Source organism: Cajanus cajan, chromosome 3 (genome assembly GCF_000230855.2).
Source record: "Cajanus cajan strain Asha chromosome 3, NIPB_CcT2T_4, whole genome shotgun sequence".
In the NCBI taxonomy this organism is placed as follows: domain Eukaryota; kingdom Viridiplantae; phylum Streptophyta; class Magnoliopsida; order Fabales; family Fabaceae; genus Cajanus; species Cajanus cajan.
The window spans coordinates 9,410,057-9,432,875 of NC_138519.1; the positions used below are offsets into that span (position 1 = coordinate 9,410,057).

The window sequence follows — 22,819 nt, forward strand, 5'->3', positions numbered from 1 at the left end:
CTTGTAGGAGAAGCTATCCTTGACCATGGTTCACTTAAGAATCATGGTAAGGTCAGCCTAACTTACAATGGTTTAGAAACTTGGAGGAGAAGCTTCAAAAACTAGAAGGAAAACTAGTAATTTTTGGCCATGAACAAAAGAGAATGTTAAGCGGCCTTGGCTCCAAATTGCTCCAAGATTTATTTAAAAAAATATTTGATTTGGTTTAGTTAGGTTCATCATATGATGATGAGACCTAGCTAAATCAAATCTATGAAAAATTAGGAGCAAAATGAGTCCAATATGCAAAATTTTGCCTAGGCCTAGTTCTGGCCCAATTACTAGTCACACCCTCAAGTATTGCTAAATGTCACCCCCTTTTCTCTACTGAAAAAATACAAAATGAATGTATCAACTAGGGAGGTTAAATGGAGTTAAACTCTCCAAGTAGCCTACCTTAAAATCAATATACAAACTCTAGAAAAAGCAAGTAAAGTGCCTTACAAATACAAAGGCAAAAATAACCTATACAAAAGAGCTACTATATGTACAAACATAAGAAAAATGTCTTTAAGATCATCCCATTCCTCTTGGTTCTTTTAGTATATCACCTCTTGGATTCCTTAGCCTTGGCCATAGTCTATCACAACGTCGTGTGGATACGGAGAGAAGCAATTTGAATCTTAATCACGTGGTTCTTACCTAGTAGGTGGATGACAATGAAAATGACCAAAGAATGACTCATGTGATGGAGTGAAAAGGGGGAAGCATACCAACAATGCTTTGGGATGGACGAATTGACAATAAAATAGATTTTCTTGGTGGAGGATCAAGTTTAGATTTTTCCATTTTAAAGGAAAAAACAACAATCGGATCACATGAGAACGATCTACACAGGGGGGCACGAAATCATGTGTTTGAAGAATGTCAAGAGTATAGTGTACCAAGGTTTAACCTTTGCTATAAATGTGGTAATCAATTTTTGGAGGTTGCAGCTATAAAGTGGGCCCCATTGTTAGTTGTGTGGCAGATCGATGCATCTAGGCCCAGCTTAAGTGGTAATTCACTTACGAATAGTGCATACGGGTTGTCTAATCCTGGTCCATCTACGTCTCCTATTAAACTCGCTCTAAGCCAAATCGTCATGGCAAAGTCTCCAGCCAGGATGCAAAATAACTAAAGTTGACGAAGATGCCGACGAGAATCTAGGAGTGGTGGCTTATCTCAATCCCCAATCTGTTATTGTTCCATCTAATTCCCCATTAACTCATTCTTTCTTCTCCCAAATGATGTGGCGGACCAAAATTACACCCATATCTCCAATCCAACACCATTAGGGGTAAATAGATTGCCTCTGTTAAGCGATGTTGAAGAAAGGTTAGGCAAGAAGATCTTTAGTTATGCAATTCAATTTCATATGGAAATGTTAGAAATTGCAATAGGATGTTCTGGCTAAAAGATGAGGTCATGGAGGCTAAGCAGGTTTGGGAAATTGGCAAGGCATTAGGTGTGAATTTTAATTGCGAGGAGGAACAGATCATAGAAACACTGGTTAATTTAGAGTCAAGAGATCAACAAGAGAGACATAGGTTAATTGATGAGTCGTAGGTGGGTAATATGGATGGTAGATCATGAAGTTGATGACTTTTAATGTAAGGGGGTTGGGTGAGAAAATCAAGCAGAGGTATATTAAAAGAATGATAATTGAGGAAGACATTCATATCTTGTGCTTGTAGGAAACTAAGAAATAGGTTATAACGGATGAGGTATGTTACTCATTATGGGGGACGAGGATTGTAACTAGAGGGTGGTTCCCACCATTAACCTAACCAGTGGTCTACATGGAGAAAAGACAAGTTTGATTTGGCCAATCAGTTTGAAGGTTATGGTTTCTAGGTATTGTAGGTAACTAGAAAGATAATGGTGCATAAGTTGTGGTTGTCAATGTTTATGCCTCGTGTCAATTAGTGTTAAAACGAGAACTATGGGGTGAGCTAACTGGTAAGAAGAGTGTTAGTTTTGTATCTCTGTGGTGCCTAGTTGGAGACTTCAATAGTATCAGAGTGGCATCTAAAAGGTTCAGTTCAGTGTGTAAGACCCACAACCCTGTTGATATTAAACTCTTTAATGATTTTATCTCTAATATGGAAGTTGAGGATATTCCGATGTTGGTAAGCGGTTCATATAGTTTAAGCCAAATGGTATGGTTAAGAGTAGGTTGGACAAAATCTTGGTTTCTAGGGAATGGGTTCTAGCTAGGTTGTTTATAAATTGTATTAAATAGATGTATCTCTTACCATTGTCCTTACCATTGTCCTGTCAAGATATGTAGGTGTGTAGCTTGGATTGGGGACCAAAACCATTTCTTACCCTGGATCATTGGTTTCAGACCCGTCTTTTAAGAAGTTTGTTGTGGACTAATGGGAGGGAATCTCGGTTTAGAGGTGGGGTGCATATGTCTTAAAGGAAAAGTTGAGATTGCTATTGTCAAAGCTAAAATGGTATAATCTCAAGTCATTTGAGAATCCACAGGTAATACAATAGCGAATCATGAGAGATCTGAACTACCTGGACAAGAAAAAGGAAACCCTTGGGTTGATTGAAGAAGAGATCTAGAAGAGAGTGGAATTTCAAAATGAGTTTTGGAAAGTGGAAATTAGAAACGAGTCGGTTCTATCACAATAGTCGAAAGTGAAATGGTTAAAGAAAGGGGACTTGAATACAAAATTCTTTCATCTCATAGTTAGTTGGAGGAGAAAGAAAAATGCCTTTAAAGGATTATTCATTCATGGTTCTTGGTTATAACATCCTATACAGTATAGTTAAGGGACATGTTAGAAATTTCTTTTATCAGAGGCTTCAAGAGTAATGCTAAAAAAGAACAAGACTAGATGGTACACATTTTAGATCAATTTCCCAATATTAGAATGAATTGCTCATTGCTCCATTTTCTGAAGAGGAGATTTGATCTTCAGTTTGGGAGTGCGATAGTAATAAATGCCCGAGTCCTAATGTTGTGAATTTCAATTTCTTAAAGGAATTTTGGGAAAATATAAGAGGGGATATTTGTCGCTTTCTTATGGAATTCCATCACAATGGTACCTAGGGGTACGAATTCTACCTTCATTACTCCAACACCAAAGAAGCAAGATCCACAAAGTCTTGAGGATTACATGCCCATCTCTTTGGTTGGGTGTATGTACAAGATTTTAGCCAAAGTTCTTTCCAATAGGGTCAAGAGAGTGTTACCGAGTGTCATTGATGAGTGACAAAGCGCCTTCCTTGAAGGTAGGAATATTCTACATAGTGTGCTGGTTGTTAATGAGGCTAAAAGGATGAAAAAACCTATTATATTTTTTAAGGTTGATTATGAGAAGGTGTATGACTCGGTGTCTTGGGAGTACCTATTGTACATGTTTTATTGCTTGGGCTTTAATCCTAAATGGATTGGGTTGATCAAGGAGTGTCTCAATACAACTTGTCTCTCAGTGCTAGTTAATGGTAGCCCCACAGACAAATTCCCAATGAAAAGAGGGTTGAGACAAGGTGATCCCTTGGCCCTCTTCCTCTTCATGGTTGTAGTAGAAGGATTGTCAGGATTGATAAGGGAAGTAGAGAAGTAGGAGAGATTTATTGGTGCGAAGGTCGAAGACAATAATGTCGAAGTTAGTTTGGTTCAATATGCAAATGATACAATGCTCTTTAAAGAAGCCTCTTTGCAAAATGTATTTTTGATAAAAAAAAAAAAGTTTGATCAGGTGCTTTGAGGTGGTTTTGGGGTTAAAGGTTAACTTTTTAAGAGTAAATTTGGTTCCATTTGTGGATCAAGCCTTAGTTGAGGATTTTGCACATCTGTTAAATTGTACACTTCTATCTCTACCGTTCTCTTATTTAGGCCTCCCCATTAGGGAAAATCCTTGGAATGCATGTGGCCACTTGGAGACCCATTATCTCAAAAGTTCAGGAAGAAACTTGTGATGTGGAAGCATAAAGTTCTCTCTATGGCTAGTAAGGTGTGTTTGGTGAATTCTGTGCTAACTTCCTTCCCTCTTTATTATTTATCTTTCTTCAAAATTCCAAATCGGGTGATTAAGGAGATAGTTTCCCTACAAAGGCGCTTCTTATAGGGTGGAGACGGGGACTAGAAGAATGTTTGTTGGATTAGTTGGGATAAGGTGACCCTACCTAAGGCACAAAGGGGATTGGGAGTCAAAAATATCATATTCTTCAATAAGGCGTTTCTGGCTAAGTGGAGATGGAATCTCTTCCACCAATCCAACTCTATGTGGGTCCAGGTTCTACTATCAAGGTACGGAGGTGGATACAATCTGTGTGCCCAAGCCTCCTCACAAAAGGACTCTATATGGTGGAGGGATCTTTTAATGGTGTGTGGCAGAGTTGAGGAGGATAATTGGTTTGATAAGTTGACTGAGTGGACAGTTGGAGTGGGATCTAAAGTCAGATTTTGGCTAGATAAGTGGGTGGGACCTATTAATCTTGTAGTTTCCTTCCCTAGATTGTTCATTATCTCTAATCAATAACATGTTTCTATTGCATATGTGGGGGGAGAGGTGGAAGGAGAATGGGCGTGGCACCTTAGGTGGAGGAGAAATAGATTTGGGTGAGAAATTCTATTAGAGCAATAACTTTTGTGGCAAATTAATAGTCGCCTCTTCAACTTTTCCTAGTGTGACTCTTGGAGTTGGGTGGTTGAGCCTTCGAGGATGTTCTCTGTTAATTCTGCTCACCAGATCATATTAGCTGAGTCTAGGGAACCCGTACTCGTGGGTAATACCCGAACTCATCCTGACTTTGACGGGGAATACCCTAGCATGTATCATGATACATCAGTGCCATGATACGGCGCCAAGAAACTTGTTAAGATTTTTAAATAGGCAAGCGCACCCAAGTCTCTGTAGTAAAAATAAAAGGTTGTCGAACCTCAGGGACTTGTGAGATAACTTAGATTTCTATTATATTAGTTGATGCTTATAAATTTAAAACTGGAATAGTTACACATATTCAAATTTGAGATATATGATTTTCCAACTTCAAGAAACTAAAGAGTAATTTGATTTAAAGAAAACAGATATAAGAAACAGTTGGGATTTGATTTCATCAATCTCCCTCCTATGTATTCCTATTGATTCTTTCTAAAATTTCCATTACTCATTGTTATTGCATTCTCTATTTTCATTCAAACCCAATCCCTTGGCATAAGAAATTCTGGGATATTCAACTCAATGAATGATTCCTCACTTCATTTAGTTCAATATTCCGCATTACGAATCAGAACTTGTTACAACTATTAAGATCAAGACCATCCCTGGCTCTTAAAAATAATAGGTGATTTGACTCAAGTCTAGATCCAGAAAATGTTTTCCAACTAAATTCTAAATCCAAAATCAAAGATAAGTGATCAGTTTATCTAAGCATTAAGAATGGAATACAAATCACTAACAAAGGGTAATAGATCATATATATATATGAATCAAAGAGAAATACATAGGAGTTTGATGACTACATCAATCCCAAACTTAGAGATTAGCTCTCCATATTACAAGAAATCACCAAGTTACAAGTTGAGAGGTAGAAGAAGAAGATCCTTTGAAGATTCGCGTTCCCACGAGCTCCAGAGTACTCTGTTTTTTTTCTTCCTCTCGTGTCAGTCCCCTTTCTCTCTCTTTCTTTCCTTATATATGAAAACAGAGTAAGCAAGAGAGATATGAATCCGCTCAGCGCCTCGAAACGGCTGAGCGGATTGAGAGTTCTTCACCATGAAGAAACCTGAATTCTTCACCATGAAGGAACCTAGGCGCTGAGCGGATAGGAGGCAGAGAGCACCTTCACATTTCTGGATGAAATCCGCTGAGCGGATTGGAAATGGCTGAGCGGATTGGAGGCAGAGAGCATTCCTTTTCTTCCAGGGACCAATTCGCTGAGCGGATATGATCCGCTGAGCGCCTTCATTGTGGAAACTCTCTGTTCTTATTCCGCTGAGCGCCTCAGAATGGCTGAGCCATTCTTCTCCAGGTTTCAACTCCTACAAAATAAGCACAAAATTAGATTAAAGGCTTCCTATTCTATGTGCTAACATTGATCAAGAGTATCTCTTTGATTCCATGCCTATATAAATCAAAATAACATTAATAACAACACAAAAACTATTAGATAAGTGTCTCAAATGAATGTTAAATCAAGCTAATTAGACACTTATCAAACTACCCCCAACTTAGAAATTTGTTTGTCCTCAAACAACAATCTTCGTTGAGAATAATATGACTGACTCATCTTTCCAGTGAATACAAAAGTTTCACCCAACAAATATATCAATACATTTTTCATGATTTCACAGAATACAATGAACTTATTTTTCAAAATCCAGTGAGTGATTGCTACAACAATTGATACCCAATTGATGACAAACATTGTGAACCTCAAGCACACTCAAGGAAAATATCCAATCATCTTCCATTGTTTTCAGCCAAGAGCACTCAAATTTCCTCACTAGTGTATAACTCTCTTAGTATATTGTGCAGATGAGTGTTTCTCTCCTTTCATGCACCAAACAAGCTAAGTCTGATTTGTTACCTGTCTCTCACAAGTCTATTGTTAAGACTAAGCATGAATTACTAAGGACTTAAGAGGGTTGTAACATGGCCTGGCTATCAGAGATTTGGTTTTTCTTTGGGAATCTGATCTGAAAGCCTGTTTGACAAGAGACATTCTCACTCATATGGTTAATCAAATCCTTGCTCTAGCTTGAATTCTCTTGATTCTTTATACCTCATCCCTCTTTGAATGACTTACTGGTTCCTTCTCTTTTGAAATATTGCACAAATTAATGGAATGATAACAAGGAACCTTGATTACAAAATTAACTCAAAATATTTTTTTTATTTTTTTTTTTTTATTTTTTTTTTTTTTTTTTTTTTTTTAGAGATATACATAATAATACACTATAATAGAGATATACAATCCAGCTTCAACCACATGATCTCTCCATGCAAACTACCCCCAACTTGGTTCAAACCCACTTGTTTCATAAAAATGTCTCTTACCAACAAGGCTAAGGACAATCATGGTTTTCCATTTTGAGCTTAGGGGTTCTGTTTAAGGTCAGATTTTATGTTCAAGGATTCATGGGTTGGCTATTTTTTTTTTTTTTTTTTTTTTTTTTAATTTTTTTTTTGTTTTTTTGGCTACTGGTTAAATTAAACAACTGCCTTAGAAATTTCATGCATAGCATAACTGTGACTAATGAGAGACTCAAACAAAACTGACCGCATGAATTAGTGATGACTCTCCAAGATTGTATTTTAACTGTTTGGCTCACTCACTCACACGGTTTGGTTAAGTGCCCTAACATCAACAACTTTAGAATCATTTCAACTTCACTTGAACAAACTTGAAGCACACAATCAAAGTCAAAATTGTAACCACTTGTGCAACAATGTAACTTCCCAGATTAGAAAATATTGATCATTGAAAACTTGGAATCATAAATTTGCACTTTCTAGAAAAATTTGTCAGTTGAGTTAAACCAAAGCAAGCAACTAATGTATCCAAAATAAAATGCACAATACTGATAATAAATAAAACGAAACAAAATAAACTGCACAAAAACCCTCAGATGTCCTCATCATCATGGTCATCTCCTTCAGCTCCATCTCCTCCTTCTTGCTCCTGCTCATCCTCTCCTCCTTCAAAATGTGGACTGTCCCCAGGCCAATAAAAGTGTTGCTGAAATGCCTCTGGGGATGGCCATTGGAAAGGAGGGCCACCCTGAAACTGGTGCTGATGGGCATGATACATGCTAGTGTTGAGTGACATCAGTGCCAGATGGTTGGCCAGATTCTGCTGCTCTATGTGATGAAAGTGTGCAGCCATGAAGTCCTGAGCAGGTACTTGGGAAGAGGAAGAGCCTTGCCCATGCCTCTGGGGTCGAGGTTGTGAAGCATCTCCATGCTGCTCACTTTTGCAATGTATTTTAATATATGCAGCATTGATGGGAGGTCGGAGAGCTTTATTTAAATTGCCAGGCAAACGAGAACCACTAAATAAACATAGCCCAGTAATTAAACCTGGAAAGCCCAAAGGTCTAGAAACACCTGTTGAAGACGGAGAAGATAGCACGATCTTGTGTATTTCATCTGAAATAATTGTAGGTATATCCACCTCTGTCTTTTGCAAAATAGAATAAAGAAGTGTTGCTCTGGGCATGTTTAGATCAGATATGTGGGTGATGCAGTACACATTACAATATAGGAGATTCTGCCAGATACGTGCAGTGGTAGTCAAGTTCTTCCTAAGGAATGAAACTGGGTTACCTGTGAGTCCCACTGTGTATGTACATCCAGGCAAACATAACAGCTTAGCCATTTTGTCCGCATTAAAAGCATGGGCTTTCTTCAATCGACCAAATTCATCCAAACCATCACCTCCTATAACATCACGACTACCCAAATACTGTTGAATGGCATCCCTAGAATAACTGACCACAGCGCCTCTGACCCAGCTGTTTCTAGTTTGATCAGTCCTCTGGAGCGGGTAAGCATTGGCATAAAACTCCTTGATGATCTCTTCATTATATTTCTTTTCAGGAGTAGCCAATTTGTTCCATTTCCTGCGAGTCAGCTCCCTTTGGAAGTCCATATATTCTCCAGCTTCCAACTCCACCCGTCTTTCAGCAACTATTTGGCGGGGCTCCAACTCAGTATATCGATGCTGCTTAGTTTTGGTCATGAATCTGTTCCTGTCCAAACGGATTGAAGCCACAGGTGAATGGGTAGGCTCCTCAGTGTCAGAATCATGTGGAGGAGGATTTGAAGAAGCAGCCCCCTTCCTCTTTTTACTGGCTGGAATCTCATGAGTGGGTCTTGATTTTCCCATCTGCAATTCATTCAGAACAAGAGCAAACCATAAATGTTAGACAATTTCAGTTAATTCATGCAATAAAAGAACATGAGATTCTGCATTCCATCCGCTCAGCGCCTCTTGTCCGCTGAGCGCTTTAAGCCATCAAGGGTTTCTGACCTCTATCCGCTCAGCGCTTTGGAAGCGCTGAGCGCCTTGCTCCAGAAGTTGAAACTGAACTATCATTTTTAAAACCCATGGCTATGGAACCCACGCCAAAATATACTTAAAACTTAACAATGTATGGCAGTGAAATTCAAACCCTGATTTTGGAATGCAGAGAGTTATGCCCCTAACATATAAGGTACGAACCTTAATGCAGCAATTTCAAACCCTAGACATATGTCTTTAAAAACAAACCATTGGATTACAAAATTTCAAGAACAGAATAATAACCAAATCCTAACTAACATAAATAGGGCAAAGCAGCAGAATGTATTGCATGAATAACAACCAAGGGTTGGCGCAAAAGAAGAATGTATATGAGCATACCTGGGATTTGAGATGATGATTTTGGAAGCACACAAAAGATTAAGGAATCAGAAGAACTTGAGAGCAAGTGAGAATAAAAATAGCAAAAGGGAGGGGGAAAGGCTCTTTCAAACGTTTAGAATAGGAAAGGGCTGAGTGGGTTATGTGTGACCCTTGAGCAGTTGAGGCTTTTAATTCAAATGAAGGCTCAAACCCGTAACTCATCCGCTCAGCGCTTGGGAAGCGCTGAGCGCTTTGGCTCCAGAGAGATCACTAACCCCAGGCGCTGAGCGCCTTAAGTTCGCTGAGCCAATTGGCTCCAGAGAGTTCTAGGGGTTTTCTCCTTCCAGGCGCTGAGCGCATCCCAGGCGCTGAGCGCCTTGCCTCCAGAAACCCCTCCTCATATGAGGCGCTGAGCGCCTCTCAAGCGCTGAGCGCCTGACCTCCAGGGACTCCTCTGATTATTGACTGATACAAAGGGCTGAGCCACTCAGAGGGGCTGAGCCACTGAGTCCTGGATCAGAAATTATACAATTCTTATTCTAGCTCAGTTTTGATCCCAAATTCCTTAATATTCTTCCTTTACTCCATCAAAACAAACACACATTGAACATCAAAGAAAATGCATAATCTAACACAATATTCTTGAATTTATTTTAAGCATTAAATTCTAAACTCACTCCCTAAAACATCACACATATGAAATTAAACATGCAATACTAAATAATCAAACCACTTTTAAAAACATAACGTCTGGGTTGCCTCCCAGCAAGCGCTTCTTTATTGTCATTAGCTTGACACTTCTTGAAGTCATGGATCAATGAGATGAGTGACATTGGTGAGTTGCTCAATATCACCACCTAAGTATGGCTTAACTCTTTGGCCATTCACCATCCAAGATCTTCCAGAGTTTGGTTCTTCCAATTCTACTGCCCCATATGGCTTAACTGATTTGATGACAAAAGGGCCTGACCATTTGGACTTGAGTTTTCCAGGGAATAATCTCAACCTGGAATTGAACAATAACACCTGTTGACCTGGTTGGAAGTTTCTCTGGATAATTTTTCTATCATGATAAGACTTGACCTTGCTTTTATAAATCCGTGATGATTCATAGGCTTGTAACCGCATCTCTTCAAGCTCATGTAACTGGAGCTTTCTCTTTTCACCTGCAGCTTTCGAATCAAAATTCAATGCTTTCAATGCCCAATAGGCCTTATGCTCCAACTCAACTGGAAGATGACAGGCTTTCCCATAGACAAGATGAAATGGAGAAAGTCCAATTGGAGTTTTGTATGTTGTCCTGTAAGCCCACAATGTGTCATCCAATTTCAAAGACCAATCTTTTCTTGAACTGGCTACAGTCTTTTCTAAAATTTTCTTCAACTCCCTATTGGAAACCTCTGCCTGTCCATTCGTCTGGGGATGGTAAGGTGTAGCTACCTTGTGTCTCACACCATAGTGCTGCAACACATTCTTCAGCTGTGTGTTACAGAAATGAGAACCACCATCACTAATGAGCACTCTCGGTGTTCCAAATCGAGTAAAGATGTTCTTCTTCAAGAACTTGATCACCGTTCGTGCATCAGCCTTCTGAGTTGCTAAAGCTTCCACCCATTTAGAAACATAGTCCACAGCAACCAGAATGTACTCATTGGAATAAGAGGAAGGAAGTGGTCCTACAAAGTCAATTCCCCAGCAGTCAAACACTTCGATTTCAAGAATATTTTGCAATGGTAACTCATGCCTTTTGGAAATTCCACCAGTTCTCTGACATTTATCACAATTCTTGCAATGTTCATGAGAATCTTTAAAGATAGTAGGCCAGTAGAATCCAGACTGGAGAATCTTTGCTGCTGTGCGATCTCCATTGTAGTGACCTCCATAGGGTGAATTGTGACAGTGCCACAAGATATCCTTGACCTCTGTACCTGAAACACACCTTCTTAACAAACCATCAGCACCAATCTTAAATAAATAAGGATCATCCCACACATAATAAGTAGAATCCTTTAAGAATTTCTTTCTTTGCTGCCAATTAAAATCTTCTGGAATGACCCCGGCTGCTTTAAAATTTGCCATATCGGCAAACCAAGGTCGTTCCTGCACCAAGAATAATTTTTCATCTGGAAATTCTTCATGGATTGCACTTTCAAGTATGGTCACCTCATCATTTTCCAATCTGGAAAGGTGGTCTGCAATTTGGTTTTCACAGCCTTTCTTGTCCTTTATCTCTAAATCAAATTCCTGTAACAATAAAATCCATCTTATTAACCTTGGCTTGGAATCAGATTTAGTTAACAAATACTTGATTGCTGCATGGTCAGTAAACACAGTAATTTTTGAGCCAATCAAATAAGAACGAAATTTTTCAAGTGCATACACTATTGCAAGTAATTCTTTTTCTGTGGTTGCATAATTCATTTGAGTTTCATTCAAAACTTTACTCGCATAATGTATGGCATGAAAAATTTTGTTTTTCCTTTGTCCTAGTACAGCACCTACTGCATAATCACTCGCATCACACATTAATTCAAAACCAAAATTCCAATCCGGACTAGTGATTATGGGTGCCGAACACAGTTTTTGTTTCAAAAGTGAGAAAGCAGCCAAGCAATTATCATCAAAATTAAATTTAACATCTTTAACAAGGAGATTGCTAAGCGGTTTGGCGATCTTTGAGAAATCTTGGATGAAACGCCTATAGAATCCAGCATGTCCAAGAAAGCTTCGAATCCCTTTTACATTTGTTGGTGGAGGAAGCTTAGAGATGACTTCCACTTTAGCTGGATCCACCTCGATACCTTTCTCAGAGATCTTGTGGCCAAGCACTATTCCTTCAGTCACCATAAAATGACATTTCTCCCAATTAAGCACCAAATGAGTTTCAACACACCGCCTCAGTACAGTGTTGAGATTCTCTAAACATGTATCAAATGATGCTCCAAACACAGAAAAATCATCCATGAAAATCTCAATACACTTCTCAACAAGATCAGAAAAGATGGCCAACATGCACCTTTGAAATGTGGCTGGTGCGTTACATAATCCAAATGGCATTTTCCTATATGCAAACACACCAAAAGGACATGTAAATGCTGTCTTTTCTTGGTCCTCCGGATCCACTGCTATCTGATTATAACCAGAATAACCATCCAAAAAACAGTAGTATGCCTTACCTGCCAACCTTTCTAACATCTGGTCCATGAAGGGTAATGGGAAATGATCCTTCCTTGTGGCCTGGTTTAGTTTCCGGTAATCAATACACATCCGCCAACCAGTGACTGTCCGTGTAGGGATCAATTCATTCTTATCATTCACCACGACCGTCATACCTCCCTTCTTAGGAACCACCTGAACAGGACTAACCCATGCACTATCGGAGATAGGGTAAATCATGCCAGCCTCAAGCAACTTAATCACCTCTTTTCTGACCACCTCCTTCATTGTTGGATTGAGGCGCCTTTGAGGTTGTGCTACAGGCCTATAATCCTGTTCCATCAGGATCCGGTGCATACAATATGAAGGGCTAATACCTTTCAAATCTGACAGCGTCCAACCGATAGCTCCTTCATTAGCCTTCAGAACTTCAATTAGCTTCTTTTCCTCCTCAACAGATAGGGAACTATTGATTATAACTGGTTTGCCACCATTTGCTTCAAGAAAGACATACTTGAGATGGCTTGGCAATTGCTTCAACTCTAATTTCTGAGGTTGAAACTTTTCCTCCTTGTTTAAATCTTGAACACTTGTTGAACTAGGAGAAATTTCCTTTGCTTTGTCCAGCTCTTCCAAACACTTCTGTATTTCTTTTTCATCCTCCTCATTGATTTCACTGACTGCATTAACCAGTGCTTTCTCTAATGGTGTAGCTACTGAGAATGACTTTTGAGCTTCCATACACAGCTCATCAATCACATCCACTCTGAAGCAGCCTGACTTATCACTTGGATGTTTCATGGCTTCAAATACATTAAAATTCACTTCATCATCCTGAACTCTAACCTTGAGTTTGCCATCATCAACATCAATAATGACCTTGGCTGTCTTCATGAATGGTCGTCCTAAAATAAGAGGAACTTCAGAATCTTCCTCCATATCCATGATAACAAAATCAACTGGGAACCAAAACTTATCAACTTTCACCAAGAGGTCTTCAACAATACCATGAGGATACTTAATGGATCTATCAGCCAGCTGCAGGGTCATCCTGGTAGGTCTCACCTCTACTTGGCCTATCCTCTGTAACATAGACAAAGGCATCAGATTGATACTGGCTCCTAAGTCCAACAATGCCTTCCCCACAGAAACATTGCCAATAGTGACTGGCAAGGTAAAACTCCCTGGATCTCTAGACTTTTGTGGAAGTGACTTCTGAATTATAGCACTGCAACCTGCCTCTAGCTCCACTGTTCCATCTTCACTCAACTTCCTCTTTTTTGTCAGAAGCTCTTTCATAAACCTTGCATAAGATGGCATCTGTTCCAAGGCCTCTGCAAAAGGTATGTTGATCTGTAACCGCTTGATTATATCAAGGAACCTTGCAAATTGTCGTTCCTTGTCTTTCTTTGACGGAGCATGTGGGTAAGGTAAATTCTTCACAGGAGGAGGCCTAACAACTTCTTTCCCTTTCTTCTTACTCTCCTCCTTCACCTCTCCATCTCTACTCTCATTTTTTTGGCTTTCTATTTTATTTTTTTCATTTTTGTCAGCCTCATTATTCAACTCCACTCCTTTCTCACTTTCTAACTCAACTCCATTCTTTTTTTCTTCTTCTCCACCATTATTGTCTCTCAAATTATCACCAATCCCTTTTCCTATCACAGTGCCTCTCCTAGTTGTAATTGACTGACAATGCTCTTTAGGATTGACTTGTGTATTTGCTGAAAAATTTTTGCTTTGTTGATCTGCCAATTGCTTGGCTAGCTGCCCCACTTGAACCTCCAGGTTTCTGATAGACGCTTCAGTGTTTTTCTGGTTAGTTGTGGAAACCTGCATAAATTGTGTAAGAGCATCCTCCATTTTTGACAACCTATCTGGCTGATAAGAAGACTGATTTTGATATGGCTTTTGTGGAGGCTGCCTTTGTGATGGTCCTGCTTCTTGTTTCCACCCAGAGTACTGATTTTGATTATTTCTCCAGCCTTGATTCTGATTATAGTTACCAGAGAAATTCCCTTGCCTTCCTGGATTGTTCATATAATTAACTTCCTCCTCCTGTTCTGATTCAGATATAGAACATTGCCCATTTGGATGATCACCTGCACAAAAATCACATCTCATTACTTGTTGAGAGCGTGAAGATGATCCTACTTGAAGTTTGGACATCTGTTTCCTTATCTCTTCCATCTGCTGAGAAAGAAGCTTATTCTGAGCCAGAATTGCATTTTGAGTATCCAATTCTAGAATTCCCCGTTTGGAAGGCTGGCTCCTGTCATGGTGAGCTTGGTAATCACTGGCTGCCAAAGCATCAATAATAGTGATTGCTTCCTCAGAATCTTTCATCATCATAGAACCACCTGCAGAAGCATCCAATAACATCTTTGTTTGAGGCCTTAACCCATTACAGAACATGTTGAGTTGTGCAACATCATCAAACCCATGATTTGGGCATTTCCTCAGCAAGGATTTATATCTCTCCCAGGCCTCACACAAAGGTTCATCAGCGCCTTGAGAAAATGTTGCAATTGCTGATTTGGCACTTATATATCTAGAAGGAGGAAAGAATCTAGCTAAGAACTTCCTTTCTACGTCCTCCCATCTAGTTAGGCTCTGATTTGGATGAGCCTGCAACCATGTCTTCGCTTTTCCTGTCAAAGAGAAGGGAAATAATCTCAAGTAGACTGCTTCTTCATCTTCTCCAGGAATGCCCATAGTGCCAATAAGCTCATAGAAAGTTGACAGATGTGTGTAGGGATCTTCATGGTCCATCCCTGCAAATTGATTGGCAGTGATGAGAGATAATAATGCTGGTTTCATCTCCACCCCCTTAGCTGGTCTAGCTATACTGGAAAAGTGCCTAGGACCCAATTGATGATTGTATTCTCCAAGGAGTCTCCTTGGCTGATGATGAGGTCCATGACCACCTGGTCCTTCTTCAGCCATTGATTCAGAATTAAAGTGTTGAGCTGAAACTGAAGTGGAAGTACCCTCCTGTTCCCGTCTCTCCTGTTCAAGCTTCCTTTGTCGCCTTCTTCTGCTATTATTTTTCCTAGCTGTTTTCTCAATCTCTGGATCAAATAACAGCTGCTCAGCAGGAATTTTTCCTCGCATACAAAGACTGACTTAGACAGAAAAGTTAGAACAACAGGTAAAGAATATATTCAACAAAATGAAAACTAAACAATATATACAATAAGCTCCAACTAGTACAATAGAAATCACAACTATCTTGACACAAGTCCCCGGCAACGGCGCCAAGAAACTTGTTAAGATTTTTAAATAGGCAAGCGCACCCAAGTCTCTGTAGTAAAAATAAAAGGTTGTCGAACCTCAGGGACTTGTGAGATAACTTAGATTTCTATTATATTAGTTGATGCTTATAAATTTAAAACTGGAATAGTTACACATATTCAAATTTGAGATATATGATTTTCCAACTTCAAGAAACTAAAGAGTAATTTGATTTAAAGAAAACAGATATAAGAAACAGTTGGGATTTGATTTCATCAATCTCCCTCCTATGTATTCCTATTGATTCTTTCTAAAATTTCCATTACTCATTGTTATTGCATTCTCTATTTTCATTCAAACCCAATCCCTTGGCATAAGAAATTCTGGGATATTCAACTCAATGAATGATTCCTCACTTCATTTAGTTCAATATTCCGCATTACGAATCAGAACTTGTTACAACTATTAAGATCAAGACCATCCCTGGCTCTTAAAAATAATAGGTGATTTGACTCAAGTCTAGATCCAGAAAATGTTTTCCAACTAAATTCTAAATCCAAAATCAAAGATAAGTGATCAGTTTATCTAAGCATTAAGAATGGAATACAAATCACTAACAAAGGGTAATAGATCATATATATATATGAATCAAAGAGAAATACATAGGAGTTTGATGACTACATCAATCCCAAACTTAGAGATTAGCTCTCCATATTACAAGAAATCACCAAGTTACAAGTTGAGAGGTAGAAGAAGAAGATCCTTTGAAGATTCGCGTTCCCACGAGCTCCAGAGTACTCTGTTTTTTTTCTTCCTCTCGTGTCAGTCCCCTTTCTCTCTCTTTCTTTCCTTATATATGAAAACAGAGTAAGCAAGAGAGATATGAATCCGCTCAGCGCCTCGAAACGGCTGAGCGGATTGAGAGTTCTTCACCATGAAGAAACCTGAATTCTTCACCATGAAGGAACCTAGGCGCTGAGCGCCTTTTATTCGCTGAGCGGATAGGAGGCAGAGAGCACCTTCACATTTCTGGATGAAATCCGCTGAGCGGATTGGAAATGGCTGAGCGGATTGGAGGCAGAGAGCATTCCTTTTCTTCCAGGGACCAATTCGCTGAGCGGATATGATCCGCTGAGCGCCTTCATTGTGGAAACTCTCTGTTCTTATTCCGCTGAGCGCCTCAGAATGGCTGAGCCATTCTTCTCCAGGTTTCAACTCCTACAAAATAAGCACAAAATTAGATTAAAGGCTTCCTATTCTATGTGCTAACATTGATCAAGAGTATCTCTTTGATTCCATGCCTATATAAATCAAAATAACATTAATAACAACACAAAAACTATTAGATAAGTGTCTCAAATGAATGTTAAATCAAGCTAATTAGACACTTATCAATCGGGTATGGGTACGGGTAAAACCTGATATATTAAATCGGGTATTGGTACGGGTATATACTTACCCTCCCTGCACCTGTCCCCGTCCCCATCCCCAATTTAATACCCACCCCTAATTTAATTGTGCTAAAGAATTTTAATATTTTATTATGTGTAATTATTTATTATAATGTGAAACATTTATAGTTGTTTCATTATTAAGAAATAGAGAAACAACCTAATTATAAGAAAAAATAATTTAAAAATATTGTGCATTTATTTTTGCAAAAATAAAATAAAATAATTTTTTACGGGTACGGGTATACCCAATAGCCAACGGGGACGATGATGGAGATGAAAATTATATACCCGACGGGTATTGGTACGGGGATGGGTTTAACTCGCGGAGATGGGGACGAGTATCATGAAACCTGTATCCAACCTGCCTGGTTGCCATCCCTAGCTAAGTCAGTCTTTATAGAAGATCATGATATCTTTTAAGTTAATATGGTCTATCCCCGCCCCTCCTAAAGCTTTCTTCTTTGCTTGGAGGCTTATGAATTAGGGGCTCCCAATTGTGGATAATTTGGCACACAAGAATATTTTACTTGGTGAGTAGGAATCTAGGTGTATCTTTTGCAAGGTGAACACTAAAACCACAACACACATCTTCTGTACATGTTCGATGGTTGACAGAGTTTGGAAACAATGTCTATCTTGGTTAAACTATCCTGCTGTTGAGATTTCCGTTAAAACACTTTTGTTTTAATCTATAAATCAGTTAGATTCTATTAACGGTCTCAAACACGGCAAGTATATCGGCCGTTCAAGTAGTAAAAATATCGTATCCACAGGGATTAGAAGGTAATATAAGCATTTATTGACTATTCGTGACTAAAGAATAATTCCAATTTCATAGTTTGTGCAGTGAATTCAAAGTTGTGACTATTGGAATGAAAGCTGTAAATAAATATTGTTTTGTGAGTGGAAAAGGTAAGGAATGGAATTGTGGTAATGTGAGGTTGTGGGGGTCAGATTTCACCAAACGTAACACTAATGTATCCTTAATCTCTTGTTGAATTCATTGCTTAGTCAACCCAAGAGTTTACTCAAACCTAATCCCTTAGAGAAAGAGCCTAGGTGCGGATATTGAATATCAATCCCTTGAGTACCCAATATCTACACCCGCATTACGGGCTAGGGTTTAAGACTACTAATGGGTCAAGCTCTATCCCTAGATACAATCACCACTAGGCATATGTTTCAGAACTAGTTTCAAAGGTTATTTTCCAATACCCATGGAACCTTAAATCATGCAAAGGGTGATCAATCCAAAGCAAGCATTAAGAATAGAAACAAACACAACAAAGAATAAAACAACATATATATATATCATTAAAACCGTAAAGATTACAATAGAGTACGTTGGTTACATCTAACCCCACAAAATGGGTGAAACCACTCACAACAATGAGGGCAAATACAAAATAGAGATGGAAGAGGAAGTGAAGAACCGAAGGAAAGATCCGCACACGGACGATCCCAAGCCCTGGGAATCCCTTCTGCAGCTCCTGGAGGCGCCCAATGTGAGAATGGGGGTTTCTCCCCCCGAAAATGGCTTCAAATACGAGCCAGGGAGATCAGATTAGGGTTTCGCGCCCAGCACGGACTCTTCTGTGCACTTTCTGCCTCAGTGTAAGCCCGGCGCAATTTCCTTTTACACCCGGCGCGATGTCTTCCAGAGAGTTTCAAGCACTCTCTGTCTCGACCACGCCCGGCGCGTGTATTCTCTCGCCCGGCGCCATGGCTTCCAGACTCTGTTCTTCTCAAGCCCGGCGCGAGTCATCTTGCGCCCGACGCAATTTCTTCTCTGCTCCTTAGCCTCTTGGATTCCTAATCCTAAGAATCTTCAATCCTCACTTCTCTAACTCAATACCTACACAAAAATGAGGTGTATTAAGGTATTGTTAGCTAAATTTGGGTTAGTTATATCTGCACACAAAATGAACCAAAAAGAGAACAATTATATTGCAATGGTTCAGAGGATGAGTGGAATTCGTTCAATAAATCTCATCCAAAAAGAGGTAAAATTGAGACTTAACACCTGCACCTCTTCCCAGGCAAATTTTTTTACCACTTTTCTTTCCTCCTAACAACAATTCAAAACAAGTCGGAGGCAGAAACATGGCCTACTATGTGGACCTTGTGGAGGTACAAAAGTGTATCTTTGACAATGGCACCTTTGAACAAGGTATATAGTTAGAGACATTCTCATTTTTTGTTGGAGGTGGCTATCCACCCTCAAACCAACCTTTGCCTTTTGTTTCTCTCAATTGATTAGCAATCCTGGGCCATGTATCTATTTCAACGGGTGTGGATAGGGTAGTTGGTTCTTATGGTGAGGAGGTATAATTGACTTCATAAGGTGTATTAAGTGCTTCTTTATTCTTCTCTTGTGGGGGATTTTTGTAAGGTTTATCTATTTGCAAATGTTGATATGTTGTGAGTTGAGGTTAGGCTTTAGTGTGCTTTAACTAAATCATATATCGCTAACCTTGTTGTAATTTTGAAAAACTCTACTCTTTGTATTTGGGTTTCGATATCCCTTATATCTGTTATATATATATATATATATATATATATATATATATATATATATATATATATATATATATATATATATATATTAAACCCGAAGATGTTTCGGGATGTTTTCAATTAGATACAAAAATTGAAATATGTTTGCTTAAAGGAAACAGAGACATTAAGAAGTTCATGTTAGAAAGCCAATTAAATTTGGTCCAAATGTTAGACTAATGCAAGTTGCTAAATTTCAACTATTGAACCTGATGTAGAGAACTTGTTGAGTTGGTCAATTTTGTTTCAAATGCTTAAAGCTAACGATGAAAAGAAACAAGAAAGACAAACGTTTGTTTGGTTTAAAAAAATACGAGAATACGAGAACAGATCCTGAGTTTGTGATTCGTATTTGATAGAAAAGGTGGTTTAAGTTTCGAGCTAACCAATTATTATTATTGATTAATATAATTAAATATAATATAATTACTATATATATTATTATTTTTTTATAATAGTCCAGACACACCGAAATGAGAGGGATCCAAAGATAGTACAAGTATGTGATTGTATAGTTGAGAATGACTTAAAGAAATTAATTTGTACTACCTATATTAACAACATGCATTTACTTCTCGGTAGCTTATCTCATTAGAACTCCACAGTTAAATGTGATTGACTTGAATTAATTTAGGGATTTAGGAATGGGTGACATTCTAAGAAGTTTTCTAGAAAGTGTGCGAGTAAGGATAAAGCACGCTGAAAAGTGAAGTGTCGTGAAATGGAGCCCTTGAGAGGTCAAATATGAGAGGTATTGCATTAATAAAGTTATTAAAATTAAAAAAAAATTCTGACAGATTTATCTATTGAAACCACATAAAGATTTTTAAATAATACCAACGGAATATCTGTTGGTAATTTCCGACAAATATATTCGTCGATAATTTGCGACGAATATTTACTATAAAATCATCCGTCAGAAACTTTTTATGGATTAAATTATTTCAAATGGATTTTTTTTTCGACACCCTTTTTCTGACGGATTTACATTCGTCAAAAACTTTCTTTTTCCGACAGATAATCCTTTTTATCGATGGATTATGTCCATCAAAAGTTTGCGTTTTTCTTGTAGTGGGTCACCATTTACTTCTCTCCTTCTTCTTTCCAGCTAGTTTACTAGCACCAAATTTTAAGAGTTGTTTTTGGTCTTTTTTTTTCATTTATCAGAGAAGTTGGTCGTGGTGGAGTCTTTACAGTTTACACAATCGAAGAAAAAGTTGATGCTTGAAGATTTAGTTAAGAGGTATTTTTCCGGTTTTCTATTATAAGTAAAAAAAAAAATTTAATATAAGAAAATTTAATCATGTTTGTGTCATCTTCCTAAAATATTTCTCATGTATGATATTTTATTTGCATTTATAACAAGAACAATTTAGGAAGAAGTATTGGACACCTTGTTTACACAGACATATGTCTCCACAATGGTATGGTATTATTCGCTTTGTACTTAAATCCTTATGATTTTATTTTTTGTTATCTCTCAAAAGACCTTGTACCAATAGAAACTATGTTTCATAAAATTTTATTTTCCCTCATGATCCAATGATGTGGAACATTGTTTGTATCCTAACAAACCTTCCCTCAAATAAAGGACCATAATTTAACCTCCCTTTAACAGAAATCCATTTTTTCATCTACGAGTATTCAATTGTGACTCTTAGAGTTTTAGTCACAACTGTCAACTCTAAATACTTGCATCGTCATTAGCTTATGTCGATAGGACATGTCGCCTGACCTCCACATCACTAAGAAGACTTTCAACACAAGGAATTTGACACTTGGATCCACTGCCTTCCATTGTCAAATACTCATTTGAGACTCTGAACTGCTGGACCATTGGCTATGATACCACTTTGATGATGAAAATCCAACACAATAACAACTATGAAAAAGAGTAATAACACAATGAAAATTAAATCCCCTACTTGTAAGAATCTATGAGGAGCGCCAATAAAATAGAGTAAAAAGGATATCCCAAGTGCATAAGAGATACATTTATTATTAACATGAAAAACCCCTCAATGTAAGGGTAAAAAATCATGAATCGTCCAAACTAAATAAAAACTTTACTATGATCAACAAATGATACAAAAGAGTATCCAAAAGAACGCACCAAAGAGAATTCAATCACAATTACTTACAATTGAGAAATAAGAAGATGAAAAGTTTCAAAATAGAGTTTTTATTGCAAGACGTTTTTCTCCTACTCTAGACTTTCTTTTGATGATATATCAATTGAATATGAAATGTCACGTCGTACAAATCTGCTATCAAAAAATCATTCTGATCCAATGATGAACAAATCTTTAGTTGCAATTTAACAAATGTTGGCTAGTGGATAAGCGACTTGTAACTTTTTGTCTTCTCTTCTCTCTGTATTTTGTTTCAATTTTCTCTCAAATTGAGTCACTCTCTCTCTCTACCAAATTTGTTTCCTCCTCCCTTGAGTAAGTGAGATATGATGTACTTACACAATTTGGACATATTCACCATATAGGAAGGGAGCCCAAAATCTAACAACAATATCACGATATTAGTAAAATTTAATGTAATTGATCACTTTTCTTAATATGTGTTAAATCCATTTTTTATGCTTATAATAGAGAATAAAGAGAATATGCCTTTTTATCTAGTTTAATACTTCCTCCGTCCATAATACAATGTTGTGTTTTGAGAAAAAAAAAAATTAGCTAAAACACAAGTGTCACGTTAGTTTTTCAATATAGTATTAATTTTTTCCTTTTCACTTATACCTCACAAGGAGGAATTATTAAATAGTTTAGGACCACTACATGTCCATGGTCTCAAGTAATCATTATATGACATGTATTTAAATTTTTAAATTTACAAAAAAGAATTAATAATACTTAATTACATGTCAAATAGAGACTAGTTAAAAAATTATGTGATATAGAACTTCTTAATAATTTCTCCTGCATAATATTCTTTAGAAAGTAACTATTGTGTTACATCATTTATAATAAAAAGATTAATCATAATATTAATTTTATAAAATTATTATTTATTTTCATCTATTAATTAATTTTCTT

At 37.8% G+C, this 22,819-nt stretch overlaps 1 protein-coding gene across 1 annotated transcript; it reads right to left on the reverse strand.

Annotated features, from left to right (window-relative positions):
• Positions 1–10,154: 10,154 nt before the first annotated feature.
• On the reverse strand, positions 10,155–15,639 carry LOC145956022 (uncharacterized). The gene has a single exon (XM_083071577.1). The coding sequence runs from the start codon at positions 15,637–15,639 to the stop codon at positions 10,177–10,179; it is 5,463 nt and encodes a 1,820-aa protein (XP_082927703.1). The 3' UTR covers positions 10,155–10,176.
• Between the last annotated feature and the right edge of the window lie 7,180 nt (positions 15,640–22,819).